The 17,664-nt window shown below is 48.2% G+C and overlaps 1 protein-coding gene across 1 annotated transcript; it reads left to right on the forward strand.

Moving 5' to 3' along the window:
* Positions 1-890: 890 nt before the first annotated feature.
* Positions 891-16,737, forward strand: Dio1 (iodothyronine deiodinase 1). Its single transcript, NM_001256759.1, has 4 exons — positions 891-1,252; positions 10,435-10,578; positions 12,547-12,746; positions 15,713-16,737. The coding sequence occupies exons 1-4, from the start codon at positions 916-918 to the stop codon at positions 15,803-15,805; spliced, it is 774 nt and encodes a 257-aa protein (NP_001243688.1). The 5' UTR covers positions 891-915; the 3' UTR covers positions 15,806-16,737.
* The last annotated feature ends 927 nt before the right edge of the window (positions 16,738-17,664 follow it).

The following is a 17,664-nucleotide window of genomic DNA, read 5'->3' on the forward strand; positions in this document are numbered from 1 at the left end:
CTCTTCTGAGCTCCTCAGGAACCAGGTATGCACACGGTGCACAGATATGCACTCAAGTAAAACACTCATACACATAAAATAAAACAAACGAATCTTCAAAAAATGTAGAAGATAGCTAACATTGAAAGCTAGTCATTTGCAATAGGTTGGTTTTTCTTCTCTTTCCCTTCCTTCCTTTCCCACTTCTTTTTTCTTCTTCTTCAAGACAGGGTCTCACTACACAGCCCTGGCTGGCCTAGAGCTCACTATGTAGATCAGGCTGCTCTCAAACTCACAGAGATCCATCTGCCTCAGCCTCCTGAATGCTGTAATTAAAGGTATGTGCCACTACAGCAGCCAGAGATCTTTTAATAGGGTCCCTTTTTGTTAAGGGGGCTGAAGAGATGACTCAGCAGTTAAGAGCACTGGCTGTTCTTCCAGGCAACCAGGGTTCAATTCCTAGCACCCACATGACAGCTCACAACTGTTTATGACTCTAATTCTAGGGAATCTGACACCTTCACACCAATGCACATAAAATACATTTATTTAAAACAAGATTGCATTATTTTATTATATAATACTAATTTTTACAAAATAATGGCATTCATTATGACTTAACAAGATCCCTTTCAGTGTGATCTTTTCAAGTGTTAGTAAAAGAAAAAAAATTAATCAGAGAGAAACCAAGCATCTCTCAAAAGGTAACAAAGAATCTGGGAAGATAATAACTAAACGAGACCTCTGTGCATGTGGTTAGGAATTTTCCATCCAATTGACAGCAAGGCAAACACACCTGCTGTCCTGTCTGGCATAGTCCTCTTGTCAGGGTTGGCTGCTGTGCCCTGCACCTTTGTCCAGCTCCGCCCAGTGTTGTCTGGCTGGGGCCTCCCTGTCTGTCCGTCCGCCTCAGAGTCAGTTCTAGCCCTTGCTGAGATGGGGCTGTCCTGGCTTGGGCTATGGCTGAAGCGGCTAGGGATATTCTTGCAAGTAGCTGTGGAGGTGGCTGTGGGCAAGGTGTTTATGATGCTGTTCCCAGAGAGAGCCAAGCAGAACATCCTGGCCATGGGCCAAAAGACCGGCATGGCCAGGAACCCCCTATTCTCCCCCGACAACTGGGTCCCGACCTTCTTCAGCATCCAGTACTTCTGGTTCGTCCTGAAGGTCCGGTGGCAGAGATTGGAGGACAGGGCTGAGTATGGGGGCCTGGCCCCCAACTGCACGGTGGTCCGCCTCTCAGGACAGAAGTGCAACATCTGGGATTTCATTCAAGGTCAGCAGGTTGCTTCGGCTCAGGGGCTTGGAGCAGTGGGGGCAGGTCGGGTGGAGATGTGAATCGGAAAACTTTAAATTTTCTGTCATTGCTCAGGCTGCTTCCGTGGGGCTTGTCCTCCTGCTTAGTGGTGGGATTCTCTGAGGTGTTTTCTCTTGGCTGGCATCTCTCCAGGGTTCATATCAAAGGCCATCCACTCTGGCTTTCCAGCCCCTGGATGTAGGCAGCTCCTTTTTTAGCTGATGAAATCCTTCTCAGCCTTTAGTCTGACATACAGTGCCACTTCCTGCAAGAAGCCAGTCCCAACTTCCCCAGGTTACCCTTGTTATTGTCAGTTAGCATCCTAAACTTTGCTTTCTCCACACTCAGGGTTTGCAGTTGTGAGTGGGTACCTAAGTTTCACCTGCCACCCTTACTATCCTATAAATTCCACAGCAGGGAACCCTCTATAGTGCCCCAGTGTCTGATGTGGGCACACAATAGCAGTAGAAGGACTCTCTTCCCTGTCCACCATATAGTCTGTTCGGGTTCTGGAAGCCCTAACTAGTCCTCACGCCTCCTCTCCCTGGAAGAACTCTTTACTCGAGCTCCTTACTCTTTTCAGGCTCCACTCGATGGCTGCCAAATCACTTGTTCTTAGCGCCCTGCAGCATCACTCATTCAGAGGAGCTTGGGGTCAGACTGGTGTTCATTGCCCCCTCCCCCGCGTCCTCCCCCACCCCGTCAAGCTTAGAATGTTATTAGAACGTTATTTCCAGGATTCCTTCATGCTAACTCCATTAGACCAATGTGGGGCTTTGCCCACCTGGGCTTGGCTTCTATGTCCCTTCGCTAACAATCTGTGATGATTTGGAACACCCTTTTGTGTGGACAGCCACGTTTCTCTATGCACCAGGGCCCAGCTCTCATGCCTTGTCCTCTGAGACACCACCTCAGACCTCCACACTGAGGGAGATGCTCTCTCCCTGCTGGACCCAGGCTTCCCTACTCGCCTCGCCCCGCCCCTCAAAGAACTGCTTCTTCCTACCCACTCAGCTCCCATCACCCCGCTCCCCACCAGCAGAGTTCCCCGGGAAAGAGCTGGGTCTGACTCAGTTAAGCCCCTAGGCTCCAAGACTGAGGGATAACCCAGAGCTTTTCAAAGCATGTTCTTTGGGACCCAAGCCCCTCGGAAAAGATTCACAACATACAATTCCTGGGCAAACTACCGTGGAAATCCCCATATCCTGTGGCAGCTCCTGGGATGCCATGAGACAAGGGGGTCTGCGACAGGTCCAGAGAGGCTCTGAGGCTTAAAAGCAGATCTGCAAAATAAGCCCACACCCCCACACACTCCTCTCTTTCCAAGGAAAACCTTTGAGCAGCCGGCTGGTTCCCAACACCACCCTTTGGGAAATGTAGACCTGACTGTGTCTCCTTGTCCTAGAAAAGGAATGGAGAGAACTGAGAGACTGAGCTGACTGGCTGGCTGAGGGAGTAGCCAATCAGACTTCTTCCTCCCATTTCTCAGTGCTAGACACTGGAGGAACAGAACAATGTGCTGGGTGTCCATCTGAAGATCAGTTCCCTGGAAGTCACTCTGCCTCGGGGCCACTACACAGAATCCACTGTATCAGTTAACTGTCCACTCTCTGTTAAAAAGAGTTTATTTTTCCAGGCATAGTGGCAAATACCTGTTGTCCAGCACCAGAGAAGCAGAGGCAGTAGGGCTGGAGTTCAGAGACAATCTGGGGTATATGATAAGAACTGTATCAAAAACTACTGTCTGGGGACATGGCTCAGTGGTGGAGTGCTTGCCTAGCATATTCAAGACCCTGACTTTGATCCTCAGTACAGAAATAAGAACAAGTCAGGCCTGGTGACAGGTGCCCGTAATTTCTAGAACTCTGGAAGGAGAGGCCAGAGGATCAGAAGTTCAAGGTGGTGCTACCTTGAGCTGTAGGCCAGCCTGGGCTACATGAGACCCTCATTAAAATAAAGAAAGTGGAATGTAGTGAACTGGAGAGATGACTCAGTGATTGAGAATGGTCCCTGCTCTTCTAGAAAGCCTGAGTTGGGTTCCCAGCCCTCATGTTGGGCAGTTCACAACTGCCTGTAACTCCAGCTCCATGGGATCCACCTCCTTCTTCTGGTCTCTGCAGAAACCTGGACACACGTGTACACACACACACACACACACAAAAAAAAAAAAAAACCCTTTTTCCCCTATGTTCTTTTTTAAAGATTTATTTCTTATGTATACAGTGTTCTGTCTGTATGTATCCCTGCATGCCAGAAGAGGGCACCGGATTTCAATATAGATGGTTGTGAGCCACCATATAGTTGCTGGGAATTGAATTCAGGACCTCTGGAAGAGAAGCCAGAGCTCTTAAACTTTGAGGTATCTCTCCATCCCACTAAACCCTTTTAAAGAAAAGCAAAAGGAGTGTACAGTTTGGCCCTGATCCCTGCTGCTGTATCAGAGAGCAAACTATGTGAGAGGCTGAGATAGACCACCTAACCTTCTTTATAAAATAGGGTTGATTTCAGCACATTGACCCAGTATGCCCTGAAGGCACTGGCATTGGTGAAACAGACATGAATGTCACTGGCCTCTGCCCTGGCACACCACAGGAAGTGAGAGAATGGGAGAGGAGATGGGGTTCTGTGTAAGAGAAGGTTCTGGAGAAGGCACCCATGCCTGAATGACTCAGGGAACACTACTGGGAGGACACTGGGGAGCTGACAGCTTAGCAGCCCTGGAGCTGTGGGACAGATGAAGGCAAGAATGCAGGGAACAGCACAGGACAGATGGGAGGGGCAGCTGAGTTCCCAGGTACAGAAACCGCTGAGGTCATCAGGGACCAGAGTGGAAGAATGTCCTGTCTCCTGCCCACAGGTACACACACTCCTGAAGGCATTGGTCAGTTTGTGGAAGGATTTCCAAATAGAGTCATTAACTACAAAGACATCCCATAACTCTTCAGAAACCCCCAGGCCTTTGAAACATTCTGAAGGAAGCTTTGGGTGTAACACTGAACTCATTTTTCCAGTCACAGACCAGGAGGCCAGGAAGCATGCTTACGGAAATCTAATCTAACCAACCCCTTCACTGTTAGAGATACAAAGGAAGGGAGTTGTCAAGAACCCGTTCAGGTCATACAGTGAACTCTCAGTGGAGTGGGAACAAGAGCTGTGCTTCTGGCCTGCTTTTTACTGTTGAATGGGGCACCAGGGCCACGGGAAGATCCTTGGCCATCTCCAGTCTTCTGCATGGCCCTGAACAAGGACTCACACGCACAGTATGCACACTCCTGAGCATCACACACATACACGGAGTAAATGGTTCTGTAGTCTCTCCAAGTGCACAGAGGAGGCCTCGCCGAGTAATGAGAAAATGGGCTTCTCTGTGAAGACTGCCTGGGCCAGAGGCTCACATCCTGGCCAGGGGGGTGGGGGATTGTGAGCTGAGCCCAGTCCAGCTGCACTCTAGAACTGTTTCCTATTTATGCAACAGAGCAAACCTAACTTCGAGTCCTTACCTGACACCCTCACAATGTGGACTGTGGCCTGTGGACACTAGCAGGGTGCCAGCTATGAGCACCCATCCTTTTTCTCTCTGTTGTCAGGTCGACAGGGCACTAAGTGCAGAATTTACCCTGGCTACTCATCACCATGACAGACACTCTCTACTTAAGTAAACATATGGTCCTGTCCATTCTAGGGCCTGTTGGATTTTTGCCCATTAAAAGCAAGAAAAGAGATACCATAATAGAGGGAGCCATTATAGGTTTAAAGAGAAATCTGGCACTGGGGAAATGTATAGAGATCTACAAGGTTGACTCCAACTAACAATCTAAGCAATAGTCAAGAGGCTACCTTAAATGCCCTTCTCCAATAATGAGGTTGATGACTACCTTATTTGCCATCCTAGAGCCTTCATCCAGAAGCTAATGGAAGCAGAAGCAGACACCCACAGCTAAACACTGAGTTGAACTCTTGAATCCAGTTACGGAGAGGGAGGAGTGATGAGCAAAGGGGTCAAGATCAGGCTAAAGAAACCCACAGAAACAGCTGACCTGAACAAGGGGGAGCTCATGAACCCCAGACTGATAGCTGGGGAGCCAGCATAGGACTGTTCCAGACCCCCTGAAAATGGGTGTCAGTTTGGAGGTCTGGTTAAACTATGGGGCCTCTGGTAGCGGATCAGTATTTATCCCTAGTACACGAATTGACTTTGGGAGCCCACTCCACATAGAGGGATACTCTCTCAGTGTAGACATAGGGGGAGGGTATAGGCCCTGCTCCAAATTATGTGACAGACTTAAGATCCCCCATGGAAGGCCTCGCCCTCCCTTGGGAGCAGAAAGAGGATGGGCTAGGGGGTCGGTGGGGGGCAGGGGAGGAGGGGAGAGAGAGGGAACTGGGATTGACATGTAAAGTAAGCTTGTTTCTAATTTAAATTTTTAAAAAAGGAAAAAAAAAAGCAAAATTCCAGATGGCTAGCATTTTGAGCTGGTCCTGACCTGAAAGCACTTTTCTTGTCTGAAGAGTGGCTCTCTAGAGTTACCACAGTCCAGTGACTGGCCACTTGTCGATGACTGGCCTCAGAACCTCCCCTGCTAAGGCCCGGGCCTCCCTGTCATGTGGTGAGGAATCATCATGAAATCAACCATCAGGGACGGAGAAGGCCCTGCTCTGGAACTTCCCAGGGCCACCTGGGAAAACAGTCTGTAAACCAGACAAGGAGGGCTTTGTGTCTGCAGAGAAACCAGCGTGTCTACCCCTCACACTGAAGACCGAGAATTTAGGACTTTATTTATTTATTTATCTATCTATCTATCTATCTATCTATCTACCTACCTACCTATCTATCCTGTGTATGTTACATGTGCCCATGCACAAACCACATGTGGAGGTCAGAGGACAACAAAGGAGCAGGTTCTCTCCTTCACCATGTGGACTCTGGAATCAAACTGAAGTCGTCAGGCTTAGCAGCAACCACCCTTAATTCTGAGCTATCTCGCTGGCGCCATATTAGGAAATTATAACTACTGTGCTTCTCCTTTTACTTGACTACTCGAACACTCTAAGTCAAATGTACAGCTCTGTTATAAGGATTGCACGGTAGCCGGGGACACAGCTCAGTAGCAGAACTCTTGCCTAGCACATTTGAGGCCTTGAGTTCGATCTCCAGCATTGCCAAAAACTAAGCTGAATTTCAAAAGGCACATAGCACCTGAGAGCCTCTTTGCCCCATTTCTTCTCCTGTTCTACACTCCTTAGGCGGCCGTGGTCTCTTTCCTTGGTTACTATTTGCTATTTTAACTTATGTGCAAGCTGCCTCAAATCCTGTACCGGAAAGGAAGATGTGTAGCTGATAACATGAACCACAAGCCAGCTGAGGGGCCCTCTGTCACCATCTAGCAGCATGCCCTTCAGTTCTGCCTGCCCCCTGCCTGTGCATTAGCTGAGGAGCCTACTTCCCAGTGCATCCAGCTGCTGCCCCCCCCCCACCATCCCCACTCTGTCTTTTCTCCATACAACAGCTAGTGTGCCTTTCAAGTGTGAATCTGATTGCTACATGAAGCTTGGTGTTTCTGCAAGCAACAGACTTCACTCTGATCTCCTTTTAAAAATTTTATTACACCGGATGGTGGTAGTACATGCCTTTAATTACAGCACTCAGGAGGCAGAGGCAGGTGAATCTCTGTGAGTTTTAGGACAGCCTGGTCTACAGAGTGAGTTCCAGGGCAGCCAGGGCTGTTATATATAGAAACCTTGCCTTGGAAAACCAAAAAAAGTTAATTACATATTTTATTTTTATATGCATGTGTGTATATATGCACATGTGTGTGGCCACAAGTGTTTCACACGTGTGCCATGATGCATGTGTAGAGGTCAGAGAACAACCTGTGGGATGGAAAAATGGTTCAGTGGGTAAAAGCATCTGTAGCCAAGTCAGACAACCTGAGTTCAATCCCCAGGACCCATGTGGTGGCAAAAAAGAAGAGACTCTTGCAATCTTGCAAGTTGACATCTTCTGACCTCCACACAGGCACCTATATACCTACCTACCTACACACACACACACACACACACACACACACACACACACAGAGAGACAGAGAGAGAGAAGAGAGAGAGAGAGAGAGAAAGAGAGAGAGAGAGAGAGAGAGAGAGAGAGAGAGAACATGCTCACACAAGTGCCAAGGAACATATGAGAAGGAGTTTGGGCTTCCCAGAACTAAAGCCTCTGGAGATGGGTATGGGGTGCCTTTTAACATCAACACTTAGACCAGATCTTGCAGTCACCATGATCAGGATGTCCATCACCATCCCCAAGGTACCACCAGGCTGTGGATGAGTTCTTCTATCTTAGTGACTCTGGAATCAAGGACCTAGATGGGGAGTGCTGTCTGCCCCCAGTTGCTGGGACAGAGGGCATACCTGCTTCTTCTGCCTTCCACATAGCAAAGCTGGGTATACTGTCTCATCAATCATTCACAGAATAAGGAATTCCAAACAAGAAGAGAGATTAAGGAACCAGGCAGGCAGGAATTATAGCATACACCCACCCCCCCCCTTGCTTTATAGAGCCAGGTCTTCCCAACACAGCTAAAATAAACCCAGCACTTACTGATCTGGCCCATTGCAGACTAAGCCAACACTACCCTTGGTACTCCCTGCCCCGTTCCAGACAGTGGTCTTGCAGGTCCTTAAAGAAACTGGGCTCTGTCCCCGTTTGAGGACTTTGTCCACTGACTCACTTTGCCTGGAGTGCCCTTTCTTCCATTCCCCAGGGCTGGTTTGTTCCTGTCTTTCACCGCTCAGGTTGAGTGGCAGATCCCCAGAGGCCCTGCCTGCTCCACCTGTCTGCAGCGAGCCATTCCTTTATGATCTCTTTCCAAACACTTATCACAGTTTCACAACCCTTGTCTACTGTTTATCTGCTTGTGGTCATTGTCCTTGCTAAACAAACCTTACCGTACATGGGGGCAGACTCCTGGTGTCCTCCTTCTGCACTGGCATCTGCCTGTGGTGGGTGAGCCTGGCATACTGTAAATTCTGAATAAATGCTTCTAGGTAGAATGAGAAGTGTGCTCAAAATGGGGAAGTGAGTAGGAACCCTTCAGGGGCAAGGAACAGCTTGGGAGATGTGGCAGCTCAAATAGATCGTGTCACGGTGCAGGGCCAGCCAGCCTCCAATGTGTGACAGGGCTCAACAGGGCTCAGCATTAACCATAGAAACCTCAGGGTATAGTAGTAGCTCCCCAGGGCTTTCCTTAGCCTTGGCTGAGTAATTAGAGAATGCTCTTACCTAGAGCTGGCTTCATGGGTTTGAGACTAGGGACTCCCACAGGGTCCCACACTCAGAAGGCCTCACACTTGGGGATTTGTATTCTGCAGTAGCTAGTTTGAAATTCCTCATGATTTCACCTTTTAGGAGGGTGAGGTTGTGAGACAGGGTCTCACTACTTTATGGGTCTCAAACTCACAGCAATCACCTGCCTCGGTCTCCCCAGTTATGGAACTACGTGCTTGGACTATTATGTCCAGCCATGTTTTCATCCTTGGGTCCACATTTAGTTGTTAAGCCTTGTGGGACAATGGATGAGCTCTGAGGGCCTGGATCCTCAGTCCACACAAGTACAGCCTTTTTCTGGATGTCTGAGACATGTCCTCTGAGACTCACTCTTCTATTGCTGGGTGTGCTTTCCTGCTCCCACAGTGACTACTGTCACCTTCTGTCCCAGAATGGGCAAGATCACTGAACAGGAAAGACAGGATCTAGTGTGGGCATCCCACAGTGTCTCATGGCAGGGTCCTGTCCCCATCATGAGCTGGCATTGACATCTTGAGATTTGGCAAGTGACTAGGAGAGACTCAGAGGGAAAGTCTCCTTGTCAGTCAGCCTCTTCCCCATGGAACACCCAGAAATAGAAGAGGTAATACCCAGTTGGAGGAAGGTCAGGCAGGCAGGAGGGGAAGCTTCTGCCTCAGTTTCTATGCTCCAGGCTGAGAGTGTTTTGGTCTGGAGGAGATGGGAGGGAGGTATATGCACAAGCCCACTGAGCTATGCGGCTGCAGGGTGACTACAAGGGCCTGCTCTCACCCTCCCAATATCCTGTGCTTAAGGGAGTATGGCATTAAACAGCAGCCACCTAAAACACCATGCCAGATGATGAGAAAGACCACAGAAGGCATGAGGACTGTACTTAGCAAATTTAGCAGCATCCGCTTCATTTTTGAAGATTTCATTTTCCAGCAGGTCCCACCCCTGTCCCCTTTGAAACACCCTCTACACTGTTTCACTATTTGAGCTCAAGAAGTAGATACAAGCTTCTTGAAATAGTGTACATTTATTGAGCATCTAGTTTGTGCCAGGAACTCTATTAGGATTTATTTTTTATTGTATGTGTGAGTGCCTGTGTGCATGTATGTCCACCACCTGTGTGCCTGGTGCTGCAAAGACCGGTCAGAAGAGGGCATCTGATCCCCTGGAACTGGAATTACAGGTGGTTGTGAACCACCTAGTGTGGGTGCCGAGAGCAGCACCTGTGCAAGATCAGCTCTAAACTGCTGAGCCATTGTTCCAGCCCCCTGTACAGTATGTGCAATCATGTCCATTGTGTACGAGGAAACTGAGGTACTTTTCATAGAAAGAACCGTGACTCAAGTCCAGAAGCCAGTGGTTCATTTGAACTCCACTGCTGGCCTGCTGTGTGTGGTGCTGAAGCAGGTCCATACTTCAGATGCTTTGTGAGAATAAAAGAGAATTTCCAGGCTTGGTTGTGCACACATAGAGGCGGATCTCTGTGAGTTCAATGCCAGCCTGGTCTACATGGTGAGTTCCATGACAGTGCTACATAGTGAGACCTTGAATATTAGCAATCACATCCCACAGAGGACGGACGTCTGCCTACCTCATAAACTACAGTCTCAGAGGAAGGGATCCTTCTATTATTTTAATTACCATTTAGCATCTGCATTGGTCATTGAGTCCCTAATAAAAATCTCTGGTTCCAGGGGCAAAAGTCAGCCTTAGCCCCCACTAGCCACGCTTCTCGGCTTGGGCTCTACACTGAGCCCAGGACTCATCCTACAGCGACGGAAGGAACAGATTTGAATTCAGGAGGGAAGATGTTACATGCAGAAGAAAGCTATGCAAGTCGTGGCTCCTGACAGTTCTTCTGTTGCAGGAAACAGGCCACTGGTGTTGAATTTTGGCAGCTGTACCTGACCTTCATTTCTTTTCAAATTCGACCAATTCAAGAGACTTGTAGACGACTTTGCCTCCACAGCAGATTTCCTCGTTATTTACATTGAAGAAGCTCATGCGACAGGTACAAAGTCTCTTCCCTCTACTCCTCCCACCCTCTTCTTTCTCCCATCCTCCAAGTCTGTCTCACAGTTGGGGGTGGGGGAGGGAAATGTGGGAGAACCAGAGAAGCCCTGCTCTGGCTTTCACGCTGCCTCTTCCTCCACAGTCTGCTTTCAGCCAGGGCACACAGAGCAGAAGTCTGAAGAGGAACACAGATAAGTGGCGGGGGGGGGTGGGGGTGGGGGTGGGTGGGGGGGGGGAGCCAACTGGTTTGAGAACATTTACAAGGAACTGAGACCCGATGTGTCACAAATGAAAATGGCTTCCCTATAGCTATTTGTCAGGATATAGCCTAAGATCAAAGAGACAATATGGCCTGTCTGGATTGTAGCTCACCAAACTTTGGTGAGCCCCCATGCTCCTGGGGGGTCCTGCTAAAGCAGATGCCTTCACAGGCCTGGGTTGAGTTCTAGGTGATGATTCTGCCTCTGGTGTGAGGACCACACTCAGAGGAACACTGTTATAGGATAGCTTTTACCCGAGGAAGTTTCTGTTCTCATCACATTTGGGGGACAACTTAAAATATCATGGGGTAATGAGTGTGTGGGTCATCTCAGGGGCTATCAATGCCCTGTCTCTTCCCAGCTATGGAGATTACAGATCTCGGTGGACTGCCCAGGGCCTACTTCTCACAGAGAGACTCACTGTGCCTTGTGCTTGAGCTCCTGCCGCCTAAGCTGATCTTTAAAAATACCTATTTTTTAAATTTTTTAAAAGATTTTATTTATTTATTTATTTATTATGTATATAACATTCTGCTTCCATGTATATCTGCACACCAGAAGAGGGCACCAGATCTCATAAGGATGGTCGTGAGCCACCATGTGGTTGCTGGGAATTGAACTCAGGACCTCTGGAAGAGCAGTCAGTGCTCTTAACCTCTGAGCTATCTCTCTAGCCCTAAAAATATCTATTATGGAAAGGTTTACATATACGTAAAACTACAGACACCACCCTGCCTCTGCCTCCATTGCTGGTACTAAAGGCATGAACCACCACTGCTCAGTCACTAAGAGCAGTAGTTCTTAAACTGTCTTGTACATTAGAGCCATAAAGAAGGCTGTGAAAACACACACTTTAGAGCTCATTCCTCTATGACCTAGAGCAGCACTGGGAATCCCAGTGACTAACAAGCTCCCAGAGGGACCACACACCTGGATAACCACTGCTTTGTGTTATTCTTTTGTTTAAAAAGAAAAGAGAAATGCTAAGATATGAGACATAAGACTATAAGTTTATTATAAGGCCCGGCAGAGGAGGGAGACTAAGAAGAAGAACAGGGGTAAATGGCTGACCGCCATGGCCGGTCGCCATAGAGAGAGCACATAGGTGAGAGAGAGAGAGTAGAAAGGAAGCTGAGAGGAAACAGAGCGGGGGAAACAGAGAGAGGGAACAGAGAGCGTAAATGGGCAGGGACTTGTCTTTTAAAGGGGTCCTCTGAACCTGCGTGCAGACTTAGTTCCCATGGAATCTTGGGCTGACCAGGGTATTGCCTGTTCCACTAGGTAACAGGGGCAGGCCAGCATAATGCCTGAACCTTTCACTCTGACCTCTTCCCCTAAATGCAGTTGAGGTACCAGCAACCTTGGCATCCTGGGAATGGGCTACACTCTCACTGCCCTCCCCCAGACAGACTTTTCCTCTAACAAAGCTCCCAGTGGCTCAAAAGTAGACTAACGATCAAGAAACACCTTGTCTGGCTATGTCTCATTGAAGACCCAAGGCCTACCAGGTAGCACTCAATTTCTGGTAACCCCTGTGTAGCCTTACATTTTTACCTCTAACAGGAACCAGTTTCTAAGAGGGTGCTACTACGCAGAGCTTTCTGTTAAGAGTAGGTGGGACTTATTCAGTTCAAAGTAGGTGGGACTTAGACCACGGGAACAGAAAGTCACGTCTACTGGACTGCAGCCTAACCTTCCTCTTGCAGATGGCTGGGCTTTTAAGAACAACGTGGACATCAGGCAGCACCGGAGCCTCCAGGACCGCCTGCAGGCAGCACACCTGCTGCTGGCCAGGAATCCCCAGTGCCCTGTGGTGGTAGACACAATGCAGAACCAGAGCAGCCAGCTCTACGCAGCTCTGCCTGAGAGGCTCTACGTGATACAGGAGGGCAGGATCTGCTACAAGGTGGTGACCTGAGGCCAGAGGTCTGGGGAAGGGCAAGGGGTTGGTGTCACAGGGGCAGAAGAGGATGTCAGCCCAGGGAGAACTGTATTCCAGTACTTCTCACCACGTAATCTGGGCGAGTCTTTTCATCTCAAAGCCTTCCGGTCTTCTCTTCTGCAAAATGAGATTGGTCTCCACCCAGTGCAGTGTGAAGTGTGCCCGTGAACATGCCGGCATTTCACTAGAGCTGCAACCTCCTGGCTGCCTCAGCATCCAGAGTCTGGATTAGTCCTTATCTCCTCTTGTTGTTTAGTTTTTTTTTATTATTTATTTATTTATTTGAGACAAGGTCTCTCTACATAGCTCCAGCTGTCCTGGAACTCACTCTGTAGACCAGGCTGACCTTGAACTCACAGAGATCCACCTGTCTCTGCCTCCTAAATGCTGGGATTAAAAGTGTGCACACCATGCCCAGCCTTTATTTTTAATTTTTTAAATTACATTTTTTTACTTATTTTACATGTGTGAAAGAAGGTACATGCATGCCACTGTGAGTCGGGGGGGGGGGTCAGATTATAACCTGTAGGGGGTCAGTTTCTCCTTTCACCAGGTGAGTCTTAACAATCAAACTCAGGCCATCTGGCTTGACCAAAGGCACATTTACCCCCTGAGCCATCTCAGTGGGAAAAATGTTTCTGTTTTATACACGAGTCTCAGAGAAGGGTTAGCTTGCCCAAGGTCACCAGGCAAGCAGAAGAGGATGGCTCTGAAGCTGCCACTGCTGAGAAGGACTTGGTGACTAGAAGCTAGAAATGAAACAGGAAAATGAAACTTGGAAACTGAGTCAGGCCCGCTTCATAGCAACTGTTTCCCCCTCAAGGTTTCTGTCTGGTTAAGTAAAGAGGGTAATCATAGCCATGACCCATCAGACACAATTAGCCTACCCAGAGGGTAGAAGCTAAGTTGTGTAGTTCTGAAGGAATTTCAAACCTTGAGAACAGACTATGGATACTTAGTCACATAGATGACAAGCTGGTTCTACAGCCTGCTAGTAAAACAAAGAATAACCTACAGCTGGAGCCCCAGGGTGCAAGGGTCACAGTAGAAGACCCATCTTCCCTTCTCCCTGAGACCTCATCTCTCTCTCTCTCTCTCTCTCTCTCTCTCTCTCTCTCTCTCTCTCTCTTTTTTAGATAGGGTTTCTTTGTGTGGCCCTGGCTGTCTTAGAACTCACTCTGTAGACCAGGCTGGCCTCGAACTCACAGAGATCCACCTGTCTCTGCCTCTGCCCCCCCAAGTGCTGGGATTAAAGGCATGTGCCACCACACCTGGAGAGCCCTCATCTTAAGATGATACTATTGAGGCAAGCTGGGCACTGAGTCTCTACCCTAGGTAGGCCCCGTGCAGGTACAAGAAATACAGAATGACCCCTGGCTTACATCAAAGGTATCCATAGTCTAGAGGCTACGAAAGATGCAAACAAGAGCAGTTGAGATGGAAAGATGGATCAGCCATTAAAGAGCTTGCCACACAAGCACAGGGACCTGAATTTGGTACCCTGAACCCATGTGATAAAGCTCAGCTCAGTGGCATGCATCTGCAATCCCAGTGCTAGGGATTAGAAACAGGCAGGTGGAAACTGCCCTGGATTGACAGATAACTCTCATACAGATATTCTTACTAGTGGTGGTGGCAGAGGCAAATGCCTTTAATCCCAGCACACAGCTATCGCTACTGGGATGCCAAGATTGAAGACAGGCAGATCCTTGGGGCTCCGTGGCCAGGGAGTCTAACCTAATTGGTAAGCCCCAGACCAGTGAGAGTCCCTGTCTCAAAAAACAAGGTTATAGCTGGAAAGATGGCTCAGCAATTAAGAACTTGTCTGCTCTTCCAGGGGACCTGAGTTCAGTTCCCGGCTCCCATGTCAGGCAGCTCACAACCACTTGTAACTCCAGCTTCAGGGGTTCTCACACCTTCTTTTCAACTCCATGAGCACTTGCTCTGGAGTTCATACACCCAGCCCTTTCTATATAGAGAATGGGAAGAGAGAGGGGAGTGGGTAACAGGGAGCCACATGCTGTAAGATTCCAGAGCAGGGGTTAGTGAAGGTTTTCTACTGATGAGCCAGAGAGTAAATATTTCACTTTATGAGCCAAGTCTCTGAGTCCCCAACAATTCAATTCTGCTGTTAGAACACCGAAGCTGTTGAGGACAACACGGGAATGAAAGCGTGGGTGTCAGAACTGATCGGGCTCTCAGATGTCAGGTTTCCGGCTTCTGGGGGAAGGGCAGGCTTTTCCGAGGATCTGGACAGCTTGTGCCTTGAACAGCAAGGAGTCAGTCAAGCCATTTCGAGGAGGCAGACTTGTTGAGAATATTGGAAGCAATTGGGTAAGGTGTGAGGCACAGTAGGGCAAGGCATGAGGAGGGAGGGAATTAAGCATTTAGACAACCAGGGTCTGGTTCTGGACCAGGGAATTTCATCTTCCTCCAAAGGTCAAGAAGAGCCACAGGAAGGTTTTAAACAGGAAATGTGCAATCTGATTGGGTCTGTACTTTAGGAGGATCACTGGTGTCTATGGATAGAGAACAAAGGGAACAGGGACCAAGGACAGAAAGTACTATTGTTACCCAAATTGGGATGAAGAGGACTGAACGAGGGCAGAGGGTGTGGAGAGCCAGAGGTGGTTCTATAGAGCAGAAAGAACTCAAGGCTGATGTTGCAAGAGCTTACAGTTTGGTCCCCTTCTCCTGTACCTGTTATTTTGCCTCTAGCCTTCCTCCTAATCCCCTGTCCAGTCTTCAGGTTAAATGTTGGTATCACTCTCCACAATTTCCCTGAGTGGCATGACCTACCTCAAGGCTGCATCTGCCCTGCGTGGACAACTCCCATATAGATATATCATTAGTCCAGACCTCTCAGTCAAGCCTCAGACACGATATGCACTGCAGGGTGGAACCGATGACACCTGCCATCTCTCTTGCAGGGTAAACCTGGACCTTGGAACTACAACCCAGAAGAGGTCCGCGCTGTCCTGGAAAAGCTTTGTACTTCACCTGGGCACATGCCTCAGCTCTAGGGAACCAAGAGGAGGGCTCCCCAAACTTGGTGCTCCCCCACCCAAGTCCAGGTGTCTTTTACCTTTGGCCTGTTTTCCCAGGTGAACTACCAGTTGGGATGTTTCTGATGTAAACAAATAACTCACAGGGAGGCAATGTAGGTCACAGCACACAACCAACACAAATTGTTGCAACCAGAAAATGAAGCAAAACTGAGCTTTTAGCAAAAGCAAATGTGCAACTCGGCACTGCTCCCACAGCCACCAGTCCAGTTTGCAACATCTTCTGGGGGCAGGGCACTCAAGCACCACTGGGAGACTTCTGAAGTGTAGTGACTCTTCTGATGATGTCAAGAGCTCTGATACGGCATCCTTTACATTCAGTCAATCCAGCTGACCAAATTTGCCATTCCTAGAACCAATCCTTTAAAATGCTGAGCAGTTGGTGGTTTTTTTTTTTGTTTTTTTTTTGTTTTTTTGTTTTTTTTTTTTGGTACCAAGCAGAGGATGTATTTCTACTTGTTAATGAGAGATGAGGAAGTGAAGGCAGAGAAAGTGGGAACCAAAGACCACAGATTTCTTCCTAGCCAAAAGATTGAAATCAGTTGGTAATGTTAGTTATAGGTGTTTCCATGGCAACACAATCTAATTCCACTTCTCTGGATCTCTGGTACAGACCCAGCAGCTTTGTAACTTTAACCAAACCGAAACACAGGCACTGGCAAAAGCTAGCGTGCAGGCCCTGCTGAAACTCTGTTTACTGACTCACACGTCTCTTATTGGTCCTTTGTGTTAGATGGTATTGGACTGATGGGCAGCCCTCGGTCCATCTGTTGTGACTGCTTCTTTTTATATTTGCTTATGATGGTCACAGTGTAAAGTACACACAGCTGTGACTTGATTTTTTAAAATGTAAGAGGCAACAAGCTAACAATTAAAAACCTCTCAGTCTATTTTGAGTGGCCCCAGTGTGATCTGTACATCTTCCAACTTGTGATGGCCTGATCTATCTTTTATGATAGCCCGCACGTCATTTCATCAGCTAAAACGTCATTTGCTTGGGGGGGGGGCTCATTCTGGAAGAAGAATACTCACATGTGGCACATGTCAGCGTGGGTATTGTCTTTGGAAATGTTACTGAAGGGGCTTAACTTTTCACATCACAACTAAGCACCTTCAAAGGTGGTGAGAGAATGCTCATGGGAAACATTCGAGCATACAAGTCTTAGTTATCACTGGTGTGGCTTAAGCAAAGGAGATCTCAAAGCCCAACCCCACAATGACACACTTCCTTCAACAAGACCACACTTACTTCAACAAGGCCATACCTCCTCATAGTGCCACTCCCTTTGGGGGCCATTTTCTTTCAAACCACCACAGGTATTATTATTTATCCTCATTGTGGATAAGGAGTCAGGGCTCAGAGCAGTGTAAAGTCTCTGAGCTGGTAAACACCACATTGAGGTTTGCACTGGCTGAAGGCCGGAGCCCTGTATCTGTTCTGATTCTCAGTTAAGCTGCTTCAGTATCCTGAAGAATAAAACAGGACATCAGTAGTGCCTCTCCAGGGGATTTATAAGCAAAACCTTAGAACCATGCCTGGTTCAGAAAAGTGCCAAAAGAGTGTAGCTGTTGTCATGATGGTGTGCTATTATATAACTGCCTCCTTGGGCTCCCCTTTTTTCAGAGTGAGGGTGTGTGAGAGGACAGTACAGTCACTGAATAAAAATTCTCTGCATTGTCAAAGCAACTAGCTAACCCAGGTGTGAGTCTCTGAGGTGACACTGAGAACAAATGGCCATGGGAGTAGCAGGACTGAAGCAGAGGGGGGCACTGTTCTCCTTCAGTACTCTGTAAGACTGCACACTTCTGACCACTTC

The sequence above is a fragment of the Cricetulus griseus genome, chromosome 2 (assembly GCF_003668045.3).
Source record: "Cricetulus griseus strain 17A/GY chromosome 2, alternate assembly CriGri-PICRH-1.0, whole genome shotgun sequence".
Classification (NCBI taxonomy): domain Eukaryota; kingdom Metazoa; phylum Chordata; class Mammalia; order Rodentia; family Cricetidae; genus Cricetulus; species Cricetulus griseus.